This window comes from Pseudorca crassidens, chromosome 1 (genome assembly GCF_039906515.1).
Source record: "Pseudorca crassidens isolate mPseCra1 chromosome 1, mPseCra1.hap1, whole genome shotgun sequence".
NCBI lineage: Eukaryota > Metazoa > Chordata > Mammalia > Artiodactyla > Delphinidae > Pseudorca > Pseudorca crassidens.
Genome location: NC_090296.1, coordinates 31,842,902 through 31,868,696, shown reverse-complemented (window position 1 = coordinate 31,868,696; position 25,795 = coordinate 31,842,902). Strand labels below are relative to the sequence as shown.

At 37.6% G+C, this 25,795-nt stretch overlaps 1 protein-coding gene across 6 annotated transcripts in view; it reads left to right on the top strand.

Annotated features, from left to right (window-relative positions):
- PCNX1 (pecanex 1) overlaps positions 1 to 25,795 on the top strand; it is a 171,087-nt gene that overhangs the window by 9,844 nt on the left and 135,448 nt on the right. For all 6 annotated transcript variants that reach the window (XR_010942113.1, XM_067731811.1, XM_067731819.1 and 3 more), the window contains exon 2: positions 21,264 to 21,472. Coding sequence is in view for 5 of the 6 variants with exons in the window: in XM_067731811.1 (XP_067587912.1) it covers positions 21,264 to 21,472 (209 nt within the window). In the remaining variant the exon portion in view is untranslated. The remainder of the gene's footprint in view (positions 1 to 21,263; positions 21,473 to 25,795) is intronic.

Genomic DNA, 25,795 nt, shown 5'->3' with positions numbered 1-25,795 from the left:
CTGATAGATATTTAATTTGTTTACAGACTTTTGCTAACACAAACCATGCTGCAGGAAATAATCATACAGATGTCATCTCACATGGGTCTAGATATAATATTAAGATAAATTCCTAGAAATGAGATTGGTTGGTCAACAGGGTAAATGCTTTTGTAGTTTTGAAAGAGAGTGCCAAATTGCCCTCCAGAGGGATTGTACCACTTAACTGGCATGCCTGCAGGCAGTGTATCAGAGCCTCTTAGTGCTCCTGTGTGCCACAGCCTCACATAGTTTTGCGATTTTCATAGGTAAGAAATAGTATCTTAGAGTGGTTTTAATTGGCATTTGTCCTACTTTGAGTGGGATTGAGCTGCTTTTCATAAGCTTCAGGGTCATTTTTTCCCTATTTTTCTGTAGTAGTTCATATGCTTTATCCATTTTCTACTAGGTTATATGTTAAGAATTAATTATATGTTAGTCCTCTGTAATCTAATTGCAAACATCTAATAGTTTTTATAGTTCATCCAATTTGGAATTTATTTTGCTGTAAGCAATATATGAGTGTCTAGTTAAAAAAAAATTTTTTTTTGATAGGCAATTGTCCCAATCAACCTAATGTATTAAACAATCCTGTCTTTCTCAGTGATTTAAATGCCACCTTTCTAATCTAAGTTTCTCTGGGGGTATTTGCATTTTGTTTTATCAATATGTCTTTTCTTACATGAATACCATACTTTTTTCTAAAATAAATTTATTTTCTTTTATTTATTTTTGGCTAAGTTGGGTCTTTGTTACTGTGTGCAGGCTTTCTCTAGTTGCGGTGGGGGGGGGGCTACTCTTCGCTGTGATGCGCCGGCTTCTCATTGCGGTGGCTTCTCTTGTTGCAGAGCACGGGCTCTATGCGTGCGGGCTTCATTAGTTGTGGCTCACGGGCTCTAGAGCGCAGGCTCAGTAGTTGTGGTGAACGGGCTTAGCTGCTCCGTGGCATGTGGGATCGTCCCGGACCAGGGATGATCCTATGTCCCCTTGAACCCGTGTACCCTGCGTTGGCAGGTGGATTCTTAACCACTGCGCCACCAGGGAAGCCCAATACCATACTTTTTTTAGTAATCTTAGTTTTATGTATTTTTCCTTCTTAGTAATAGTCTTACCTTGTTATTTCTTCTTCTTGTTATTTCTTTGGCTATTCTTGCATGTTTATTCCTCCGTTTTGTTACATTTCCCAGGGATGTTGCTGAATTTTTTACTGAAAAGTATTGAATTTTGGATTGCTTTAGGGAGGGAAGTTTGATGTCTTTATAATATTGAGTGAAGGTGAACTCTTCATTTCTTTTATGTCCCTCAGTAGATTTTTTTTAAAAGAAGTTTTCTTTATGTTAACCTTGCACATTTTCCCTTAGGATTATTATTCTTAGATTTGAGTTTCTAACACTACTGTAAGTGCAACCAATTCTTTCTAACTGATTGTTGCTTATTATGTAAGAAAAATCATGATTTTTTAAAAAACCTTATTTTAGAATAGTTCTAGATGTATAGAAAAATTGTAAACATAGTTCAGAGAGATCCTATATATCTTACACCCAGTTTCTCCTGTTGTTAACATCTTAGTTTACTGTGGCACATTTGTCACAAGAAATGAACCAATATTAGTACACCATTATTAACTTATAATCTGTACTTTGTACAGATTTCTTTCTTTTTTTAACTAATGTCCTTTTTTTCTGTTCCAGGATCCCATCCAAATCTATTGATTTCAATTTATTAAATTTGCAACCAGACACTGTAGAATTAGGTTATTCTTTCTAATAAGTTTTCTGTTTATTTTAAAAGGATTTTCAGATATGCAATTATATTTGTAAATAATAATTTTAACTTCTTCCCAATATTTATACTTTTTTCTCTTGTGTAATTGCTTGGTATGGTACTTTACATATCTATTGATGTAATAAATAATGTTGAAAATACGAACAACCTTGCCTTGTACCCTTCTTTAATGGGAATTTTAGTGTTTTACCATTGAGCATACTAAGTTTTTTTTGGAATATAGATTCTTTTTTCTTTACTATGTTATGGAAGTATTTGTCCATTTTCCAGTGACTTCTGGTGGTTCACTATCAGACTAATGTTTACCTCTGTGTATTCTGAGGTCTCACAAGTCTTACCTACGTCATCTTCTTTTTTGTAGTTAATCTTTGTTTTCTCTGAACCATTTCTACTTAGAGGTCTTTTTGTTTGCTTATCTCACATTTGTCACTACATTGCTCAAGCATTATTAGCAACGTCAGATAGTTCTTGTGCTATTATATGCCCATGCACTATCTCCTTTCAAGTTTTCTCACTAAATACTCATCGTAGCCCTGTGAAATGAAGATACTGTTTTTATCCCTATTTTTCTGATGAGGAAACAGAGGCTCCTAGAAGTTAAACCACTGGTTCAGGGTTATGTAGATTGCCTCTGCCGTTTTTCCCTCTGGCCTCCGGAGGACCATCACGGTCACCCTCCACCGTGTTCCTCCACAGTCTTGCACGGTGCTTTTCTGATTAATGTGTTTCTGAAAGCCTACTTGTGATTGATTGGGATGAACTAAGTGTCCCTGGATCTTTTTCAATATGTATTCTGAATCTAGAACTCTCAGAGCTGGCCTTGAAATCACCATCTAATTATATCTTTAATCTTGGCTCCCCTTCCCAACTAGCACATTATATGAATACAGTGGAAGCCCATTATAAACCTCCCAGGGATTTAGTTACGGTTCTCACATATAGTTAAAGTGAGGTAATTTGTCTCACTCATCATTTTGGTGGGAGAGGTTAGTTAGCCTTGTTCTATAGAATGTACAGGCATACCCCATTTTACTGTGCTTCGCTTTATTACGCTTCACAGGTACTGCATTTTTTAACATGTTGAAGGTTTGTGGCAACCCTGCATTGAGCAAGTCTTTTGGTGCCGTTTTTCCAACAGCACTGTTCTCTTTGTGTCTCTGTGTCACATTTTGGTAATTCTCACAATATTTCAAAATTTTCATTATTATCAAATTTGTTATGGTGATCAGTGATTGTTGTTTACTATTGCAAGAAAATTCTGACTTGCTGAAGGCTTAGATGATGGTTAGCATTTTTTAGCAATAAAGTATTTTTACATTAAGGTAAAAATACATAAGGTAAAAAGTACAAAAAAATAAGGTAAAAAGTACATTTTTTCTAGCCATAATGCTATTGCACAGTTAATAGACTACAGTATAGTGTAAATATATATATATACATATATATATATACACATATGTTCTTGCACTGGGAAACCAGAAAATTTGTGTGACTTGCTTTACTGTGCTCTTCACTTTAGTGCAGTGGTCTGGAAGCAAACCTGCAATATCTCCAAGGTATGCCTGTATTATAAATGGATTTTACGAAAATGTAATATCCTTTTACTAGTTGGTCTTATACAGGCCTCTTTCCTTGCTGTGTTTATATAAAATACTATTTCTTCTTGCCGCTGCTACTACTATTACATGTGCTCCTTCACTCCAGCTACAGAGATGCAACATTTGCAGTCTGTTTATATCCTGTCCATTACAGTCTTTTATGAACAAAATCTGGAACTGTAGTCCTTATGAATAGGTAAATAGCAGCAAGAGAAGCAGTTGTTTCAAGGACTGGCACTTTTCGGGAAATTCTAACCTAACTTTGGCACAGCGGTGCTCTTGGTTTCTAGTGGGTAGAGGCCAGGGAAGGTGCTAAACATCCTATATTGCATAGGGCAGCCCCCAGCAACATATAAGATTATCTGGCTCAAAATGTCAACAGTGCTGGGGCTGCGAAACTTTGCTCTAGAGCATTCCTTCTTAGTGGGTATGTTGTTGTCCTCAAGGGGGCAAAAATTAGTTCTTGGGTTGGGGGGTGGTTGTCAAATATTTTTGTGTACAAAGTACAGATGTGCACACAGTACATATAGATATACAGTGTTCCTGTGGTGGTAAACTTTCTTGAGGGGCAGTGTTTAGAAAACCTGCACTTCTGTGTGTTTCTCCTTTACTCTCACACTGCTATACTCACAGCACTTCTTACACCAGATGTGTGGGGTTTTCCCCCACACAAGCAATTCTCTGAGACACTGGCTGGGAGTCCTACAGTTTAATTCAACTCTGATGCTGTCCACCTGGAGACAGCGTCAAATCCCACAGGTTAAGTTCTCAGTCCCACGAGACTGCTCCTCTTTCCCACAATTAAGATGCCAGTCCAAAGACCAGGTTGTTACTTGTGCTTCTGACTGACTGACTGTAAATCGCTGGCTTCCGTGACCCCATCCTGAGGTTTGATTGATTTCCTAGAGAGGTTTACAGAACTCAGGAAAACAGTTTACGTACTGTTTACCAGTTTATTATAAAAGGCTATGATAAAAGATACAGGTGCACCTCCAGCTGGAAGGGATGCATAGAGCAGTATATGCGGGAAAGAGCACGAAGCTTTCATGCCCTCTGTGAGTGTGCCACCCTCCAGCACCTCCCTGTGTTCACCAACCTGGAAACTCTCAGAACGTCATACTATTGGGATTTTATGGAGGTTCCATCACATAGGCATGATCAATTATTAACTCCATTTCCAGCCCCTCTCCCCTATGGAGAATGAGAGATGAGGCTGAAAATCCCAAGCTTCCAATCATGGCTTGGTCTTTCTGGTGACCAGCCCCCATCCAGGAGTCCACCCAGAGTCACCTCATTAGAACAAAAGGCATTCCCATCACCCAGGAACTTCCAAGGGATTTAGGTGACAGGAACCAGAGCCAAAGACCAAATATTAGAACAGAAGATGCTCCTGCGCTCTTATCATTTAGGAAACCGCAAGGGTTTTAGGAGCTCTGTATCAAGAACTGGGGACAGAAGCCAATCTATGTATTTTTTATTATTTCACAGGGAGTAATTAGGGAAAAAATGCCTAAAGAGACTCCTTAGGAGAGCAATAATTAAAAAAAAAAAGTTGAGAAACACTGCCTTGGAGGGAGACTGTCTAGTGTAGTGGTTAAAAACTCAGATTCTTAACCACTAGAGTCAGACTGGGTGTAAATCCTGTTTCTGCCACTTACCGGCTTCAGGCAATGACTTCATTGTCTAAGTTTTCTTATCTGTAAGATAGAAATAATAATAGCACTTTCTTCAAAGGATTGTTGTGAGGCAATCCATTTAAAGTACCCAGCACTTGGTAAAACAATAGTCATCCTCCTTAAGATGCTCAAGGAGAGTAAGGATCCTATTTATTGCGGTGTTTACAGTCCTTAGAAGAATATCTGGGGCTTAATAGGTGTTCAGTAAATATATGTTGAATGAATGAATAAAACTCTTATTTATTGATTTAAGTGTGTCAGAGTTGCCATTATGGAAACTGAGGAAATGGTGGTAGTAAGATAAGCTATGCTCTCCATTCTTTTTTTCTGGTAGGCAGCTTTCATATTTATCTCACCTAACGTCTAGTGTGTGATGCATTCCCTATTTTAGCATTTACTTTTAAAGGAAGAAGTGGATTATATAGCATGCAATACCATCATTCTGTTTCAAGCCAATTGAGTGAGCTCAGGGCAAAAACGAAATATGGGTTTTGTTAGTACTCTCATGAGAGCTAGTATACTTTTTTTTTTTTGTGGTATGCAGGCCTCTCACTGTTGTGGCCTCTCCCGTTGCAGAGCACAGGCTCCAGATGCGCAGGCTCAGCGGGCATGGCTCACGGGCCCAGCCGCTCCGCGGCATGTGGGATCTTCCCAGACTGGGGCACGAACCCGTGTCCCCTGCATCGGCAGGCGGACTCTCAACCACTGCGCCGCCGGGGAAGCCCGAGAGCTAGTATACTTTTAATTATAAATTTTACCGACTTACATTCTTGTGTTAGGACCTCAGCTTGCAATTTATTCCGTTCTATTTGAGTGAAACATAAAAGAATACACAAGTAATAATGTTTGATAACCTAATTTTTTGTGTATATTCATATTTTATTTAAAAATATTTATTTTTGCTTGATCCTTGTAGTTTTACTTTGGCTTAATGCTTTTGTTATTGAATTAAATTCTTTTGAGTTTTAAGCCTTAAATTTGAACTGTTGTTACTTATTTTGTGCTTGTATAGTACACTACTTTTATAGGAGTATAGCTAACAAGTGCAAGAAGAGTCCCATTATTTTACATAGGTTTGCCTATAAAATAATTTCACGGAATATATCTTGAACTGTTGTTTTGTGAGGTATAGTAAAAAGGTAACCTAGCTTCCGTTCTTTAGAATTGCAAAGTCATGTTGACAGATTTCTTATTTTCACTTACTATGAATCCTGAAAAATTGTTTCAATAGAATATATCAGAAACAAATAGAATAAAGAAATAGGTCAAAAAAAAAAGAAATAGGTCAAGCAATTTACGTTGGACTTTATGAGATAGCTTCTGGTCCTCATATTTACCGTTTAGATGAATTGTTTTTATCAGTTCACTCAGGGATTTATTTAGACTGATTAAACGATTAAAAGAGTGATTCATACAGCAAAATGTCAAGTTACTAATTTATGATATGAATCAAGATAGTTCTTAGTATAGGATATCCCATTCTCTTTCCAGGATGGTTAGGTTTACTCAGAAAAACACGTAAATCAAAACATTGGTGCCTCTCCAGAAACAGACACACAGATCAATGGAACAGGATAGAGAGCCCAGAAGTAAGTCCATGCACTTATGGTCAATTAATCTACGACAAAGGGGGCAACAATATACTAGGGAGAAAAGACAGTCTCTTCCAAGTGGTGCTGGGAAAACTGGACAGCTACATGTAAAAGAATGAAATTAGAACATTCTCTAACACCATATACAAAAATAAGCTCAAAATGGATTAAAGACCTAAATGTAAGACTGGATACTATAAAACTCCTAGAGGAAAACATTGGCAGAATAGTCTTTGACATAAATCGCCGCAGTATTTTTTTGGATCTGTCTCCTCAAGTAAAGGAAATAAAACCAAAAATAAACGAATGGGACCTAATTAAACGTAATAGCTTTTGCACAGCAAAGGAAACCACCAACGAAACAAAAAGACAACCTTCTGAATGGGAGAAAGTATTTGTAAATGATATGACTGGTAAGGGATTAATATCCAACATGTATAATCAGCTTATACAACTCAACGTCAAAAAAGCAAACAAGCTAATTAAAAAATGGGCAGAAGAACTGAGTAGACGTTTTTCCAAAGAGGAAATGCAGTTGACCAACAGGCACATGAAAAGATGCTCAACATTGCTAATCATAGGGAACTGTATATCAAAACCACAATGAGATAGCACCTCATACCTGTCGGGATGGCTATCATCAAAAAGAACACAAATAAAAAGTGCTGGAGGGCTTCCCTGGTGGCACAGTGGTTGAGAGTCCGCCTGCCAATGCAGGGGACACGGGTTCGGGCCCTGGTCCGGGAAGACCCCACATGCCATGGAGCAACTAAGCCCGTGAGCCACAACTACTGAAGCCCGCAAGCCACATCTACTGAAGCCCAGGCACCTAGAGCCCGTGCTCCACAACAGGAGAGGCCACTGCAATGAGAAGCCCGCACACTGCAACAAAGAGTAGCCCCCGCTCGCTGCAACTACAGAAAGCCCGCGTGCAGCAACGAAGACCCAACACAGCCAAAAATAATAAAAAAAAAAAAAAAAAAAAAAAAAGTGCTGGAGACGGTGTGGAGAAAAGGGAACCCTCCTGCACTGTTGGTGGGAATGTAAATTGGTGCAACCACTGTGGAAAACAGTATTTTCCACAGTTTGAGGTTTCTCAGAAAACTAAAAATAGAACTACTGTGTGACTAAGCAATTCCTCTCCTGGGTATATATCCGAAAAAAAACAAGAACACTAATTGGAAAAGATATAGTCACTCCAATGTTCATAGCAACATTATTTACAATTGCCAAGATATGGAAGCAACCTAAGTGTCCAACAGATGAATGGATAAAGCAGCCGTGGTATATATATATATAATTGAATACTACCTAGCAATAAGAAAGGATGACATTTTGCCATTTGCAGCAACATGGATGGACTTAGAGGGCATTATGCTAAGTGAAATAAGCTAGACAGAGAAAGACAAGCACTGTATGATATCACTTATATGTAGGATCTAAAAAATACAACAGACTAGTGAATATAACAAAGAAGGAGACTCACAGATGCAGTGGTTACCAGTGGGGCGGGGGGGGGCCAATATAAGGGCAGGGGAGTGGGAGGTACAAACTCTTAGTGTAAGATAGGCTCAAGGATTGTTGTATTCTACAACATGGGGAATATAGCCAATATTTTGTAATAACTGTAAATGAAAAGTTACCTTTAAAAATTGTAAAAAAAAATTTTAAATTAAAAACAAAACATTGGTGCCTCTCAATGTTCTTATAATTTCATTTGGGGGGCTTTTTGGTAAAGAACAGAATCAGTCTCTAGATAATACCATCTGGATAATATTGAAAGATAAATGTGTACTGGTCTCTTTATTTTAGATGCATGAATATCTCTATATTCCAGTTTTTATTTGCTGTTCTGACATATTTTAATAACCAATTATAATTTCCAGATGTATATCAGTTATTTTTTTTACGATACTTCAGATTGGCTGTTGCTTGATGGTTTGGGAATTTAATCTCATCAGAAAACCATTTCAACATAGAGGAAAGCGTGAATTTGTTTTAGAAAGGATTTTTGTGTCATTAATTCCATCTATAGAGTTTGGATTGTTGGATATTCTATTTGAGGACCAATACCTGTTTGTTACCTTCATTTTTGAAAAATTTCTAGAATTTCAGTGTGCTATCTTTGAGAAATTGTAGACAGGAATTGTTTGAAGAATCTTTTGGAATTATGTGATGATTGTTTGTTACCCTCCTTTTGTTCTGAATAGTGATCTAAAGATGATTATGGAAACTGAGGGAAAACTCTGCTGTTAATGTACATTCCAGTTTTTTTCTTTCTCACCATCTTTTGTTTTGTAGCATTCTGTCTCTAGTCTGCCATATTACTATATATATTTTAATACAAGCAAACCTCATTTTGAACTTTGCTTTATTGTGCTTCACAGATACTGTGTTTTTTTTTCCCCACAAATTGAAGGTTTTGGCAGCTCTGTATCAAGCAGGTCTAATGGCACCATCTTTCCAACAGCATTAGCTCACTTTGTGTCTCTGTGTCCCATTTTGGTGATTCTTGCAGTATTTCAGATTTTTTCATTATTTGTTGTGATGATCAGTGATCCTCGATGTTACTGTTGTAGTTGTTTGGGGGCACCACAAACCGTGTCCACATAAGCCAGCAAACAATTGGTAAACGTGTCTTCTGACTGCTCCAGCTGTTCTCCACCTCTCTCGGTTTCCTCAGGCTTCCTTATTCTCTGAGACACAACAGTATTGAAATTAGGCCAATTAATAACCCTTCAGTGGTCTTTAAGTGTTCAACTGAAACTGTCTCACTTTAAATTTCTCATTTTAAATAAAAAGCTATAAATGATTAAGCTTAGTGAGGAAGGCATGTCAAAAGCCGAGACAGGCTGAAGGCTAGGTCTCTTGCACCAAACAGCCAAGTTGTGAATGCAAAGGAAAAGTTCTTGAAGGAAATTAAAAGTGCTACTCCAGTGAACACGCGGATGACAAGAAAGTGAAATAGCCTTATCGCTGATATGGAGAAAGCTCGAGTGGCCTGATGATCAAACCACCCACAGCAGTCCCTTTAGCCAAAGCCTCATCCAGAGCAAGGTCCTGACTCTCCAATTCTGTGAAGGCTGAGAGCGGTGAGGAAGCTGCAGAAGAAAAGTTTGGAGCTGGCAGAGGTTGGTTCATGAAGCTTGATGAAAGAAGCCATCTCCGTAACGTCAGAGTGCAAGGTAAAGCAACAGGTGCTAATGTGGAAGCTGCAAGTTATCCAGAAGATCCAGCTAAGATCATTAATTAAGGTGGATACACTAAACAACAGATTTTCAGTGTAGATGAGACAGCATTCTATTCGAAGAAGATGCCTCCTAGGACTTTCATAGCTAGAGAGAAGTCAGTGCCTGCCTTCAGAGCTTCAAAGGACAGGCTGATTCTTTCATTAGAGGCTGGTGCAGCTGGTGACTTTTTTTTTTTTTTTTTTTTTTTGCAGTATGCGGGCCTCTCACTGTTGTTGGCCAACAGGCACATGAAAAGATGCTCAAGGGCCTCTCCCGTTGCGGAGCACAGGCTCCGGATGCGCAGGCTCAGCGGCCATGGCTCACGGGCCCAGCTGCTCCGCAGCATGTGGGATCCTCCCGGACCGGGGCACGAACCCGTGTCCCCTGCGTCGGCAGGCGGACTCTCAACCACTGCGCCACCAGGGAAGCCCCGGGTGACTTTTTAAGTTGAAGCCAATGCTCATTTACCATTCCAAAAATTCTAGGGCCCTTAAGAATTATGCTAAATCTACTCTGCCTGTGCTCTATTGGAAAAGCAAAGCCTGGGTGACAGCACATCCATTTACAACATGGTTTACTGTATATTTTATGTCTCAACAGTAGATCTCACTCTTGAGACCTACTGCTGAGAAAAGAAGATTCTTTTCAAAATATTACTGCTTATTGACAATGCACCTGGCCCCTCAAGAGCTCGGATGGAGATGTACAATGAAATTCTTTTTTTTTTTTTTCATGTTTGCTAACACTATCCATTCTGCAGCCCACGGATCAAGAAGTAATTTTGGGCACTTCCTTGGTGACCCAGTGGCTAAGACTCTGCGCTCCCAATGCAGGGGGCCCGGGTTCAATCCCTGGTCATGGGACTAGATCCCACATGCTGCAATTAAGAGTTCACATGTTGCAACTAAAGATCCTGCATGCTGCAACTAAAGATCCCACATGCCGCAACTAAAGATCCCCCACACTGCAGTGAAGATCCCATGTGCCCCAACTAAGACCCGGCACAGCCAAATAAATAAATAAATATTTTTTTAAAAAAGGAGTAATTTCGACTTTCAAGTCTCATTATTTAAGAAATACATTTCTTGGGCTTCCCTGGTGGCGCAGTGGTTGAGAGTCCGCCTGCCGATGCAGGGGACACGGGTTCGTGCCCTGGTCCAGGAGGATCCCACATGCTGCGGAGCTGCTGGGCCTGTGAGCCATGGCCGCTGGGCCTGCGCGTCCGGAGCCTGTGCTCTGCAACAGGAGGGGCCACAACAGTGAGAGGCCCGCGTACCGCAAAAAAAAAGAGAAAGAAAAATACATTTCTTAAGGCCATAGTTGCCATAGATAGTGATTTCTCTGGATCTGGGCAAAGTAAATTGAAAAACTGGAAAGTATTCACCATTCTTGATGCCATTAAGAACACTCGTGATTCATGGAAGGGGGTTAAAATATTGAACATTAACAGGAATTTGGAAGAAGTTGATTCCAACCCTCATGGATGAGTTTGAGGGGTTCTGGACTTCAGTGGAGGAAGTAACTGCAGTTGTTGTGGAAATACTAAGAGAACTAGGATTAGAAGTAGAGCCTGAAGATGTGACTGAATTGCTGCCATCTCATGATAAGAAAAAAAATTTTTTTTTTGGCCACACCACGCAGCATGTGGGATCTTAGTTCCCCGACCAGGGATTGAACCCACACCCCCTGCAGTGGAAGCATGGAGTTTTAACCACTGGACTGCCAGGGAAGTCCCTCATGATAAAATTTTAACAGATGAGGAGTTGCTTCTTAATGGGTGAGGAAAGAAAGTGGTTTGTTGAGATGGAAACTACTCCTGGTGAAGATGCTGTGAACATTGTTGAAATGACAAAGGATTTAGAATATTACAAAAACCTAATTGTTAAAGCAGTGGTAGGGTTTGAGAGGATTGACTTTAATTTTGAAAGATGTTCGAGTGTGGGTAAAATGCTATCAAACAGTGTTGCATGCTACAGAGAAATCATTCATGAAAGGAAGATTCAGTCCATGTGGCAACCTTCTTTGCTGTCTTGTTTTAAGAAATGGCCACGCCCACCCCAGCCTTCGGCATCCACGACCCTGATCAGTCAGCAGCCATCAGCATGGAGGCAAAACCTCTACCAGCAAAAAGAGTATGATTCACTGAAGGCTCAGATGATGTAGCATTTTTAGCACAGTATCTTTTAATTAAGATATGTTCCTTTTTTTAGACATAATGCTTGCACACTTAATAGACCACAGTATAGTGTAAATGTAACTTATATGCACTTGGAAACCAAAAAATTCATGTGACTCGCTTTATTGCGGTGGTCTGGATCCACACCCACGATATCTCAGAGGTATGCCTGTGTACGGCTAGATTCCCCGACTCCCCAACAATTATCCCTCAGCAAAGAAAGAATTACCATATTATCAGAGTCGTTACAAAGTCTTTTATATTACCTGCTGCTTGCTCAGTTACTTTTTTCACCCAGTTGCTTTTTTGTGTTTTCAACAACATGTTTTTTTTGTTAAAGTCCTAAAAAACTTAACATATCAATAGGTATAGTAACTATTACTAGGGTTATAACTTAATAATTTGCAAGTATTGAATGTCATAATAAATTATTAAAGGTAAAACAGTGTTACTCAGTTATGGAGATAGGAATATGCATTTATGATGTGAATGGAAAAAGAACAGTTTTCCTAATGAAATGCAAATGGATATTTATTATAAGCAGAATTTCCAGTAACAGCATCATGTACTTTTAAAAAGCCTTGTAACTTAAATGACATATACCAAAATGATGATGATGTGCTATGTAAGCCTATGTTAAATAACTCATGTTGGCTTTTGTGACGAAGAAAGCTCTGTTGCTAAAGGTATATGTAAATGAATTGAACAAAATTGTTTTATGAAATAGGGTAGAAATATAGTATATCTAAATATATTTTATAGAACATTTTAACTGTAAAGACATTGACTTTCACCAGAATTTACAGGTTCAGATTGTCTAAAAGCCTTTTCTTTCCTTGTTGGGAAAATTAAAAGTATAGGAAAATTCCTATAAAGTATAGGCAATAACTTTAGTCCATCAGTATACATCCTTGCTTTTATTTCTTAGGACTCTTATTGCCTCCCTTATTTTTCACATTTGTGCCCTGACTTCTCATTTATGTTTTATATATGCCTATCCTGCCTATCTTTAGCGCCTAACACATATTATTGGTGATGAGTTGTAGGTACTGTATTACTTTGGTCTCTTTGCATCTTGTTAATATGTATTTTTGAATGTTGCTTTCCTACAAAGAACATTCTACTGTAGATAAAAATGTAAATACAAATATATGTTTTAGAGTGACGTAAATATAAAATGCAAATATAAACAGAAAAATATCTAGTATTTTTAATGATTGTATTTGTATTAAAATAGTATGTAGATAAAATTCAAACTTCTGCAGAAATATGGATAGGCTCAAGTTCCAGTAGTCACTTGTAAACCAGTGCCTTTGGGGAAAATGTATTCTGAGTTTGTTCGAGGTTCTTAGCTGGCCTGCTGAAATCAGTTTGACTCCCTATGTAGTTGGAATTCTAGGAAGTTATATTTTGGGGTTTTTTTCCTGTGGGCAAGTATGCCTGAATCCTGACATTGGGAGTAGTTTCTTTTTCTTCTGCAGCCCGTCCTATGAAAGGAGGTATTTACCTGCAGTGCTTAATCGTCAACCCCCGAAGGGGGCTGTGACAAGGGCCCAATCCCTAGAGTTAGGGTTGTGACACAAGGGCTTTCCTAAGTCCTTTGGGGGCAGCCTACATACAAAAACCCTAAGGTTTAAAAACAGTCCTTTTCTTTCTGATCCAACCTCTTTCTTTACCCCTAATTAATAGTCATTGTCTACAATTTATGGGCAATATTTGGTTACTAAGACCTTCTCTCTCCCTTTTCCCCCAACATTCTCTCTGTTGGCCAGAAACGAAAGGGGATACAGATATGGAACTGAATTCTGCACTTTGCAGGAATTAGCTTATGCATTTATCTTTTTTTGTGAATAAGCCAGAAGGGATTTTCCATCAGGATGAGGAAGTACAGGTATTCCCACAGCTTCAGGTATACCAGTAGAAAAGCTAGAACCCAAGGCCAATTGGCTATCTTGGTATAGCTTTATGAAGACTCGTTCTTAATTCTTTGCCCGGTTGGCCATTTGTGCCCAGCAGAATAGCCATAGGCCTGATGCATTTGGGGGTAGACTATGGAAGGAAGGGAGTACCCTTGTTATCGCTGTCTAGTTTTTCTTCTGAAAAAGTTTTAAGAAAAGTTATCCGGATATTATTGATGGATGGAATTTATAATTTAGGACAGGATTAGTATCTGTGGTTCCCTGTCCCATCCCCAGGGCATAAGGCATACTGCTTCAAATTCTTGTTTTCATTTACCAGATTTTTTTGGCTATAATTTTATTTTTACTTCCTTTTCTATTACATGTTGACAGAGCAGAGAGGACTTTAAAGCTAAGAGAAATTTAAGTTCAGTTTTTCTGTCTAAATATCTCAGTGATTGTTTATGTTGTAGCTTGGTAAAAGCACCAGCTACCTTGGTAGTTGGCAGCGTTCAGTGATCCCAAACCACACGAGGAGAGACGCTTGACTTAAAAGGAATAATCTGAATGAATTTAGTGTTTTGAACTTGGAAGCAAAAGTGTTACTCAGTTTTTTCTTATAGCTGGATATCGAACTATGATTTATCGTAAGGCAGCAAAGAAAGGCCTCAGGGGAATGACAGTTGTATTTATTAATTACAAATTTATGGCTAAACATTTTGAGGAAAAATATCTAATTAAAGGAGATGTGTAGAAACGTGACCTTCTTGCTATCTATTTGTTTTGAAAGGCTGACCTAAATTTGTTTTTTCACTTCTACGATTCTGTTTTGTTTTTCTTTTCTTTTGGCTGTGCCACATGGCTTGTGGGATCTTAGCTCCCCAACTAGGCATTGAACGCAGGCCCCCAGCAGTGAGAGCACGGAGTCCTAACCAGGGAAGTCCCTTCTATGATTCTCTTAACAGTTAATCTACTGTTTTAGAGACAGTGAGGTTCAGTCTTCAGTGTTTGCGTCGGAAGTTTTCCTTCATAGTACAGAGAGACCCTCTGCCCCTCGTCCCTAGTTAGTTTCTTTTCATGAAACTTTGTCAAATAGTTTCTGAAAGCCATTGTTTTTCTCATTTTTCCAGTGATTTCTGTGGAACCAGTGGAATTTTCCATGATAATCCCAAACCAATGCTTTCTGTGTAAATTGATAGACTTTCTCACTGAAAGGGAAGAGCAATTACTGTCCTATGTTTGCTAGCAGTTACTTTGCTTCATAGTTGGATGAAACTGGGGATGTTGGAGATTATAGATTTGTACTTGGCATATATGAGGGGGAAGTGCTTGATGATCTTTTGTTTGGTGACGATATCTTACTGGTGAGAGAAGAAAATAAACTTTGATTTAGAGCAGGTATCAATAAACTACGGCCCATGTAGTTTTTGTATGGCCCATGAGCTAAGTAAGGATGGTTTTTACAGTTTCTAGTGGTTGGAAAAAATCAAAAGAAGAGTAATACTTTATGCTATGTAAAAATTAAATGAATTTCAAATTTCAGTGTCTACAAAGTGTCCATAGAGTTTTATTGGAAAACACCATGTTCATGTTCACGTTCATGTATGCTGCCTATAGCTGCTTTCAGACTACAACAGCAGTGTTGAGTGGTTATGACAGATCATATGACTTGCAGACTGTGAAATATTTTTTGTTTCAAACAGAAAAAGTCTGCCAACCCCTGATTTAGAGACAACTGGGTATCATGATGAAGAGCAAGGACTCTGGAGCCAAACTGCTCCTTAACGTCTCATTCTGAGACCTTGAGCAAGTTACTTACCTCTTTGTGCTTCAGTTTCTGAATTTGTAAAATGGGAAGAATGATAGTGCTGACTTCATGAGGTGATTGTGAGGGTTAAATGAGTTAATATACATAAAGCACTTAGAAACGTGCCTAGCACATGGTGTTCGCTAAGTGTTAGATGTTAGTTGATATCTAAGTATGTTAGTCGGCACTAAGTGTTGTAACATGAACTGGAAAAGATGCAGTGAAATCAGTTCCAATTGAGAACAGCTACAAATATATTAAGGAAGGATACGCATTTGTTAACAGTATGCTTCAGATCTCGACTCAGTGGTGTAGAAAATAGAGAAAATTAAGAGTCCACCACAAAGCATAGACAGTGAACATAATGTCTTTACATTGCTGCACAACGAAATGAGCATTGTGTAAAAGATAGCTTTTCTGCCATGCAGTGTGCCTGCCATAGGGGAGAATTATTCACTTGAGTTTTGAAATGAAATGTAAGATGAATTTACTTCATGGCACTGTTAATTCCGGTATGACCATTTCTGTGATTCCAAGTGGCTTTCTCAAGAGTCCTATCAGAAATATATTTGGCGTCTTGAATAGCTTGAACCTATCACTCCTGGCTGAAATAACACAACTTTTTAACGTTCAGGATAAACTGTCAGAATTTAAGAAGTGGTGTAAATGGCTCAGTCTCCTAGCTTGTTTCTCAACATTTGACTTTCCTCACCGGAGAGAAAAGAGTGAAACATTCGTCCGTCTAACTTTTTAAATTGTAGTAAAAAACACGTAACATAAAATATACCATTTTAACACAATTTTAAGTGTTCTATTCAGTAGTGTTAAGTATATTTACATTGTTGTGGAATTCATTTCCAGGACCTTTTCATTCTGCAAAACTGAAACTCTACACCCATTAAACAACAGCTCTGCACTCTCTCTCCCACCAGCTCGTGGTAGCCATCATTCTGCTTTCTATTTCTATGAATTTGACTACTTTAGATACCTCATATAAGTGGAATCATCCAGTATTTTGCCTTTTTGTTACTGGCTTATTTCACTTAGCATACTGTTCTCAAGGTTCATCCGTGCAGCAGCATGCGACAAGAGTTCATTCCTTTAGGGCTTCCCTGGTGGCGCAGTGGTTGAGAGTCCGCCTGCCGATGCAGGGGACACGGGTTCGTGCCCTGGTCCGGGAAGATCCCACATGCCGTGGAGCGGCTGGGTCCGTGAGCCAGGCCCGCTGAGCCTGTGCTCTGCAACGGGAGAGGCCACAACAGTGAGAGGCCCGTGTACTGCAAAAAAAGAAAAAAAAAAAAAAGAGTTCATGCCTTTTAATGTTGAATAATGCATCATACATATAGACCACATTTTGTTTATCTATTCGTCCATTCATAGACACTGCTTTGCTTCCATCTCTTGGCTATTGTGCGTAATGCTGCTGTGTACATGAATGTCCAGATATCTTTTTGAGATCCTGCAGTTTATTCAAGATTCGATTTATTCTTTGGAATAAATACCCAGAAGTGGAATTGCTAGATCATATGGTAATTCTATTTTTAATATTTTTGAGGAACCACCATACTGTTTTCATAGAGGCTGCATCATTTTACTGTCCCACCAACAGCGTACAGAGGTTCCAATTTCTCCACACCGATGCCAACACTTGTTATTTTCTGTCCTTTTTTTTTTTTCTGGTTAATTGATAGTAGCCATCCTAATGGGTATGTGGTAATATTTAATTGTAGTTTTCATTTACATTTCTATTCATCCAACTTCTAAGAGGATTGATCTTATGTAAAGTATCTAACATAGTTCTTAGTAAGGAGGCTTACTACAATTTTGGGGGCTATGTTTGATCTGAATATCTAGAGCTCTCTGACAGCTGTTAACACTTCCTGCCATTCAGGGCTGTATAATTGAGAGTTAAGATTTTTTTTTAACTTCTTGCAAATAAGGTGACAAACGGCCTTGATGTGGAACTTGACCTATTGATAAGGCATCCATTAATGAGAAGAATGTAGATCATGTCTTTGTAAAAGATGAAAGCTAATATACTCTTTTCCTAATATGAAAACCTTTTTATCGCTATTAAAATTCTAGCTCTCTTTTCTAACTATAAAAGAAATACATGCTTATTACCAAAAAATCAAGAAAATACAGTAAAACGTAAGTTTACATTTGGAATACAACACATATTGTATGTGTACAGTTAATGTTGCTGCCTGTAGCTGTAGTTTTTACTGTTACATTCCATTGGTAACTAGTCTGCTGTTTTCCATTTTCCTTTTGATTTTCAATTGAGGTTCCCCCCCACCCCCAGTTTTTGGTAAAAGTCTTATGCTGCGAGTGTAAGAGTTTCTTTCATTTTTATGCTTATGAGAGAAATTGCTGGATCTTGGGTGATGTATCTATCAATTTATGTTTCTACTAGCAGTTTACAAGAGGTCTGGTTGTCCATACTTAATTTTGTCTGATTTCTTAATTTTTGTTCATTAAGATGGGTGTTAATGATACATTGTTGAGGTTTTACATTTTATTTTGCTCATTACTGATGAAGTTGAACATGTTTTCATGTTGTTTTTATTGGCTATTTATATTTTTCTGGGTAAGTTCTGTCTGTTGTCCTTTATTTTCATTGGTCTGCCTCTTTGTTATTGATTTTGAAGGAATTCTTTATATTTATTCTTTATATAATATACATATTATATATATATACACATACATATATAAATATATACATATTGCTATATACAGTGATACATGCTTTTAAAATAATTAATTTCATGGAAAGTCATTTTATTTTAAATACAGCAGTGTGTACATGTCAATCCCAAACTCCCAATCTATCCCTCCACCCCACTCTTCCCCCCTGGTAACCATAAATTCGTTTTCTAAGTCTGTGAGTTTGTTTCTGTTTTGTAAGTAAGTTCATTTGTATCTTTTTTTTTTAGATTCAGCATATAAGTGATATCATATGATATTTGTCTTTCTCTGTCTGACTTCACTTAGTATGATAATCTCCAGGTCCACCCATGTTGCTGCAAACGGTATTATTTCATTCTTTTAAACGGCTGAGTAATACTGTATATATGTACAATATTACTTGTATATATGTACCACATCTTTATCCATTCATCTGTCGATGGACATTTAGGTTGCTTCCATGTCTTGGCTGTTGTAAACAGTGATGCAGTGAACATTGAGGTGCATGTATTTTTCTGAACTATGGTTTTCTTCAGATATATGCTAAGGAGTGGGATTGCTGGATCATACAGTAGCTCTGTTTTTAGTCTGGAAATGAGGGTGTTGAACTAAATGATCTCCAAGAATTCCAGTTCTTAAGTGAACATATCATATGGAAATCAGCATCATGCAGAACTTCTATAAATATTCTAAGCAGTGTATGTGTTTGTATGTATTTATGTGCATGTTTACTTTGAAATTTTTGTCAATTTGTGTGTGTGTGTTTCTGTTTGGAAAAAGTTTTTCAGGGAACTGTTTTTTTTTGCAATGAATGTTAGATTTATTAAAGCTATAAATTAACAGAATTTTAAACTCAACTCTTTACAAATTGAACACATTTTAACAATCATTTTTAAGAGATTCAGTTTTTTCATGTAGCTTAAGATCCCTTGAATTTAAATTGCATTTATAAATTTTAAGTAAATTATGTAAATTAACAAATCTTTGGAGTACTTAACTCTTCTAAACCTGATATTTATGGATTTTGTAAGATTTTAAATACATTTTATAAGCCTAGATCTGTTATTCAATGACATTTTAAATTGAAATCACCAGTGTAATTTTTTAGATACACCAATATGAAGGGCTTCTTAATCTAAGCATTTAAAAATACCAAATAGGACTTCTCTGGTGGTGCAGTGCTTAAGCATCCGCCTGCCAATTCAGGAGGCACAGGTTCGATCCCTGGTCTGGGAAGATCCTACATGTCGCAGAGCAGCTAAGCCCGTGTGCCGCAACTACTGAGCTTGTGCTCTAGAACCCGCGAACCACAACTACTGAAGTCTGTGCGCCTAGAGCCTGTGCTCCGCAACAAGAGAAGCCACCACAGTGAGAAGCCCATGCACCGCAATGAAGAGTAGCCCCCGCTCGCCGCAACTAGAGAAAGTTGCAGCGATGAAGACCCAACGCAGCCAAAAATAAATAAAATTAAAAAATAAAAATACCAAATATTTACCTATTATGCCTGCACTCAACCCAAAAGTATTAAACTTTAGGCTTGATTTACTTTCTTTTCCCGCCTCCCAGTTCCAACCCACACTGTTTCCCTCTCTCTACCTCCCAAATAACTGTCTTATTTTTTAAACTTTTATCATATCTGTCTTTGAAACCTCCCTGGTTCATTAGAACCTTTTCAGTTTCACCTTCTCAAGCGATTTGAGGATATCTTTCCAAGTAAATTTAGAGCCATGTTCTCAGATTACTGAGGTGGAACCTTATGAAAATATGTGAAATCTAGAGCTGTAAACACCTGGGATGATTTTTTTCTCATGAAAAGGGGCATAACTTGAGCCTAGTTTTATAGGCTTTGCTAACAGTGACTCTGAGTCATGCCTTCCAAGTGGGGTGTTCTCCAGCCTGCCAGCCCTGGACTCATGTCCACATCACTGAATTCTCAGGTATGATGGGTGTGCAGTCCCCATGCCCAGGATGCTTCTGACTTATTTCAATAAATCTATTTATTGCTTGATTCTATTCTGTATTCTTTTATTCGTTTTATTTGACAGGTTACAATTTTTCAGTATTTTAAGCATTTAAGTATTTTAAAATAAAACATTTGGATTTTGAATGTCCCCCATGTCTTATCTGGTTTTATAGTCATAGTTCTAAGGTTATTCTCATAAGTTTTAACTTGGGATTTTCTAGAACACAAAGTTTATATCCTAAAAAAAAGTTACAGGGAGCACATAAACAGAGGTTATGTGTATTTGGAGCACAACCCTGTCTTATTCACATATTATATAATGTGATACCTTAACTCTCTACTTGTATTATAAGCTTTTTGGCATGGACTTTGTAACAGTGCTGTCCAGTGGACATATATTGTAAGCCACATATGTAATTTAAAACTTTTCTAGTAGCTACATTAAAAATAAAAGTAACAGATGAAATTAACTTTAATAATATATTTTATTTAACCCAGTATAATCTAAATATATTTCAACATGTAATCAGTATAAAAATTGAGATATTTTGCATTCTTTTTTTCATACTGAATTTTCAAAATCCAGTGTTATTTTATTCTTAGTGCACATCTCAATTCAGGCTAACCACATTTCAAGCACTCAATAGCCACACGTAGCAAGTGGCTACTGTATTGGGTGGTGCTGTCTTATACTTTTACAACTTAGTGCTAGGAACACAATTGTTGCTTTGTGTGAGAATGTGTGTGTTTATTATTTTAGTTACAGATTTCTCTCATTGAATAAAGTATAAGATATTTTAAAATTCCTATCTTTATTTTCTTTCTCTTTAAGGCCCTTCCTTCCTCCATGATTATAGTAGCAGTCTATTGTCCTGTGGTAGCTGCTGTTTTCATTGTTCTGAAGATGGTCAACTATCGACTCCACAGAGCACTTGATGCTGGAGAGATTGTAGATAGGAACACAAATGATTTCACAGATCAGCGAGCCAGAGCTGAGCAAGGCAACTGTTCAACAAGGAGAAAAGACAGCAATGGCCCAAGGTAAGGAAACCCATGCCACTCAGTTTGTAACGATGTACAGTGATGCATGTGTACAATGATCTGATTATTGTGTCATGCCTGTTCTGTTTACCTGGTTTTAAGGCAGTGGTAGATCTTACCACTGTTGATACAGTGACAAGTGTGATTGTCACATTAGACCACAGCAAAGCTGACTGGCTATCTGGGGATAAATCAGTATCCTTGGCCTTGTTAATAAATAACATTTTAGAACAATAGTAGTCATAATAGTGTAATAGTTATTCATACCAAAGACCAAAACCAATGGAAAACAGGTTAAAGAAGTAATAAAACATGGCTTTATAAATCTAAACATTTATTTTTATACATATAAATAAAATATGTATATATATCTTAAGCAAACTGTGATAATATTTTACTTGACATTTATAATCTACAGTTTTCATTTTATCCATTGTAAATTTTTTTCAATTTTATGTTCTTACCTTAGAAACTTAGCTGTTCCTTCCCTAGATCTTAGCATGACTGACTTCCTAGGTTTCAACTCTGTGTAGCTGTCACCCCTTCCTGGAGGCGTTCCTGGAGGCTGTCTCAGCTAAAATAGTCCCCTACTGCCCTCAGTCACATTCTATCCCATTACCTTGGCCTCACCCACTTTCTCTTTCTGATAGAGGGATTTATTTATCATAGTCAAAAGGTTATAGTGACTTTATAGAAATAATAGGTGTCCCTAATATAATTTTTAAACAGTTGCTATATGAGCACTTGACATTTTTAAGCTCATACAGTCCTCAAAAACAATTCTATGAGATGGTTGCTGTTATCATCCCTGATTTGCAGATGTGGAAAGTGAGGTGAGAAAGATCAAATAATCTAGGCTGTCAAGCTCTGGAGGCGAGGCCATGCTTTTAACCACTATGCCATGTTTCCAGTCAGTATAATATGAAATATTTCAGGTTCAAGATATAAATAATATCACTAAAAGTGGGTACTCAATATCTATTAAGACAGGTAATGTTTCTGTATATTCTCCAGTGCACTGAAAACCTTCATCCTTTTTGTTACATTTTCCTCCATCCCTAACATGATTACCCTGTTTGTTCATTGAACAGATATTTTACCTTATAATAATTTTGTTAATAGCATAAATCACTATCTGAAATTATCTTCCTTAATCATTTGTTTGCATTTATAAGCTTTCTGAAGGCAGGGCCTTGTTTTTCTTACAAACTATTATATTCCCAGGTTCCAGAACAGTGTCTTGCACTGATAGGTACTCAGGAAATACTTTGAACTACTGAAAATACTATTTCTGTGATAGTATTTTTTTGTTTGTTTCTTTGTTTTTTTATACAGCAGGTTCTTATTAGTCATCAATTTTATACACATAAGTGTATACATGTCAATTCCAATGGCCCAGTTCAGCACACCACCATCCCCACCCCCCCTGTGGTTTTCCCCCCTTGGTGTCCATATGTTTGTTCTCTACAACTGTGTCTCAACTTCTGCCCTGCAAACCGGCTCATCTGTACCATTTTTATAGGTTACACATACATGCGTTAATATACAATATTTGTTTTTCTCTTTCTGACTTACTTTATTCTGTATGACAGTCTCTAGATCCATCCACGTGTCAACAGATGACTCAATTTCGTACCTTTTTATGGCTGAGTAATATTCCATTGTATATATGTACCACAACTTCTTTATCCATTCATCTGTCGATGGGTATTTAGCTTGCTTCCATGACCTGGCTATTGTAAATAGTGCTGCAATGAACATTGGGGTGCATGTGTCTTTTTGAATTATGGTTTTCTCTGGATATATGCCCAGTAGTGGGATTGCTGGATCACATGGTACTTCTATTCTTAGTTTTTTAAGGAACCTCCATACTGTTCTCCATAGTGGCTGTATCAATTTATATTCCCACCAACAGTGTAAGAGGCTTCCTTTTTCTCCACACCCTCTCCAGCATTTGTTTGTAGATTTTCTGATGATGCCCATTCTAACTGGTGTGAGGTGATACCTCATTGTAGTTTTGATTTGCATTTCTCTAATAATTAGTGATGTTGAGCAGCTTTTCATGTGCCTCTTGGCCATCTGTATGTCTTCTTTGGAGAAGTGTCTATTTAGGTCTTCTGCCCATTTTTGGATTGGGTTGTTTGTTTCTTTAATATTGAGCTGCATGAGCTGTTTATATATTTTGGAGATTAATCCGTTGTCTGTTGATTCATTTGCAAATATTTTCTCCCATTCTGAGGGTTGTCTTTTTGTCTTGTTTATGGTTTCCTTTGCTGTGCAAAAGCTTTGCAGTTTCATTAGGTCCGATTTGTTTATTTTTGTTTTTATTTCCATTACTCTAGGAGGTGGATCAAAAAAGATCTTGCTGTGATTTATGTCAAAGAGTGTTCTTCCTGTGTTTTCCTCTAAGAGTTTTATAGTGTCCGGTCTTTTACATTTAGGTCTCTAATCCATTTTGAGTTTATTTTTGTGTATGGTGTTAGGGAGTGTTCTAATTTCATTCTTTTACATGTAGCAGTCCAGTTTTCCCAGCACCACTTTTGAAGAGACTGTCTTTTCTCCATTGTATATCTTTGCCTCCTTTGTCACAGATTAGTTGACCATAGGTGTGTGGGTTTATCTCTGGGCTTTCTATCTTGTTCCATTGATCTATGTTTCTGTTTTTGTGCCAGTACCACATTGTCTCGATTACTGTATCTTTGTAATATAGTCTGAAGTCAGGGAGTCTGATTCCTCCAGCTCCGTTTTTTTCCCTCAAGACTGCTTTGGCTATTCGGGGTCTTTTGTGTCTCCATACAAATTTTAAGATGATTTGTTCTACTTCCGAAAAAAATGCCATTGGTAATTTGATAGCAATTGCATTGAATCTGTAGATTGCTTTGGGTAGTCTAGTCATTTTCACAATATTGGTTCTTCCAATCCAAAAACATGGTATATCTCTCCATCTGTTGGTATCATCTTTAATTTCTTTCATCAGTGTCTTATTGTTTTCTGCATACAGGTCTTTTGTCTCCCTAAGTAAGGAGACAAAAGACCTACCTAGAGAGACAAAAGGTAGGTAAAATACCTACAATTCCTAGGTATTTTATTATTTTTGTTGCAATGGTAAATGAGAGCGTTTCCTGAATTTCTTTTTCAGATTTTTCATCATTAGTGTATAGGAATGCAAGAGATTTCTGTGCATTAATTTTGTATCCTGCAACTTTACCAAATTCATTGATTAGCTCTAGTAGTTTTCTGGTGACATTTTTAGAACTCTCTGTGTATAGTATCATGTCATCTGCAAGTAGTGACAGTTTTACTTCTTCTTTTCCAATTTGTATTCCTTTTATTTCTTTTTCTTCTCTGATTGCCATGACTAGGACTTCCAAAACTTTGTTGAATAATAATGGTGAGAGTGGACATCCTTGTCTTGTTCCTGATCTTAGAGGAAATGCTTTCAATTTTTCACCATTGAGAATGATGTTTGCTGTGGGTTGTTTGTATATGGCCTTTGTTATGTTGAGGTAGGTTCCCTCTGTGCCCACTTTCTGGAGAGTTTTTATCATAAATGGGTGTTGAATTTTGTCAAAAGCCTTTTCTGCATCTATTGAGATGATCATATGGTTTTTATTCTTCAATTTGTTAATATGGTGTATCACATTGATTGATTTGCGTATATTGAAGAATCCTTGCATCCCTGGGATAAATCCCACTTGATCATGGTGTATGATCCTTTTAATGTGTTGTTGGATTCTGTTCGCTAGTATTTTGTTGAGGATTTTTGCATCTATATTCATCAGTGATATTGGCCTGTAATTTTCTTTCTTTCTAGTATCTTTGTCTGGTTTTGGTATCAGGGCGATGGTGACCTCATAGAATGAGTTTGGGAGTGTTCCTTCCTCTGCAATTTTTTGGAAGAGTTTGAGAAGGATGGGTGTTAGCTCTTCTCTAAATGTTTGATAGAATTCACCTGTGAAGCCATCTGGTCCTGGACTTCTGTTTGTTGGAAGATTTTTAATCACAGTTTCAATTTCATTACTTGTGATTGGTCTGTTCATATTTTCTATTTCTTCCTGGTTCCTTCTGGGAAGGTTACACCTTTCTAAGAATTTGTCCATTTCTTCCAGGTTGTCCATTTTATTGGCATCGAGTTGCTTGTAGTAGTCTCTTAGGATGCCTTGTATTTCTGTGGTGTCTGTTGTAACTTTTCCTTTTTTATTTCTAATTTTATTGATTTGAGTTCTCTCCCTCTTTTTCTTGATGACTTTGGCTAATGGTTTATCAGTTTTGTTTCTCTTCGCGAAGAACCAGCTTTTAGTTTTATTGATCTTTGCTATTGTT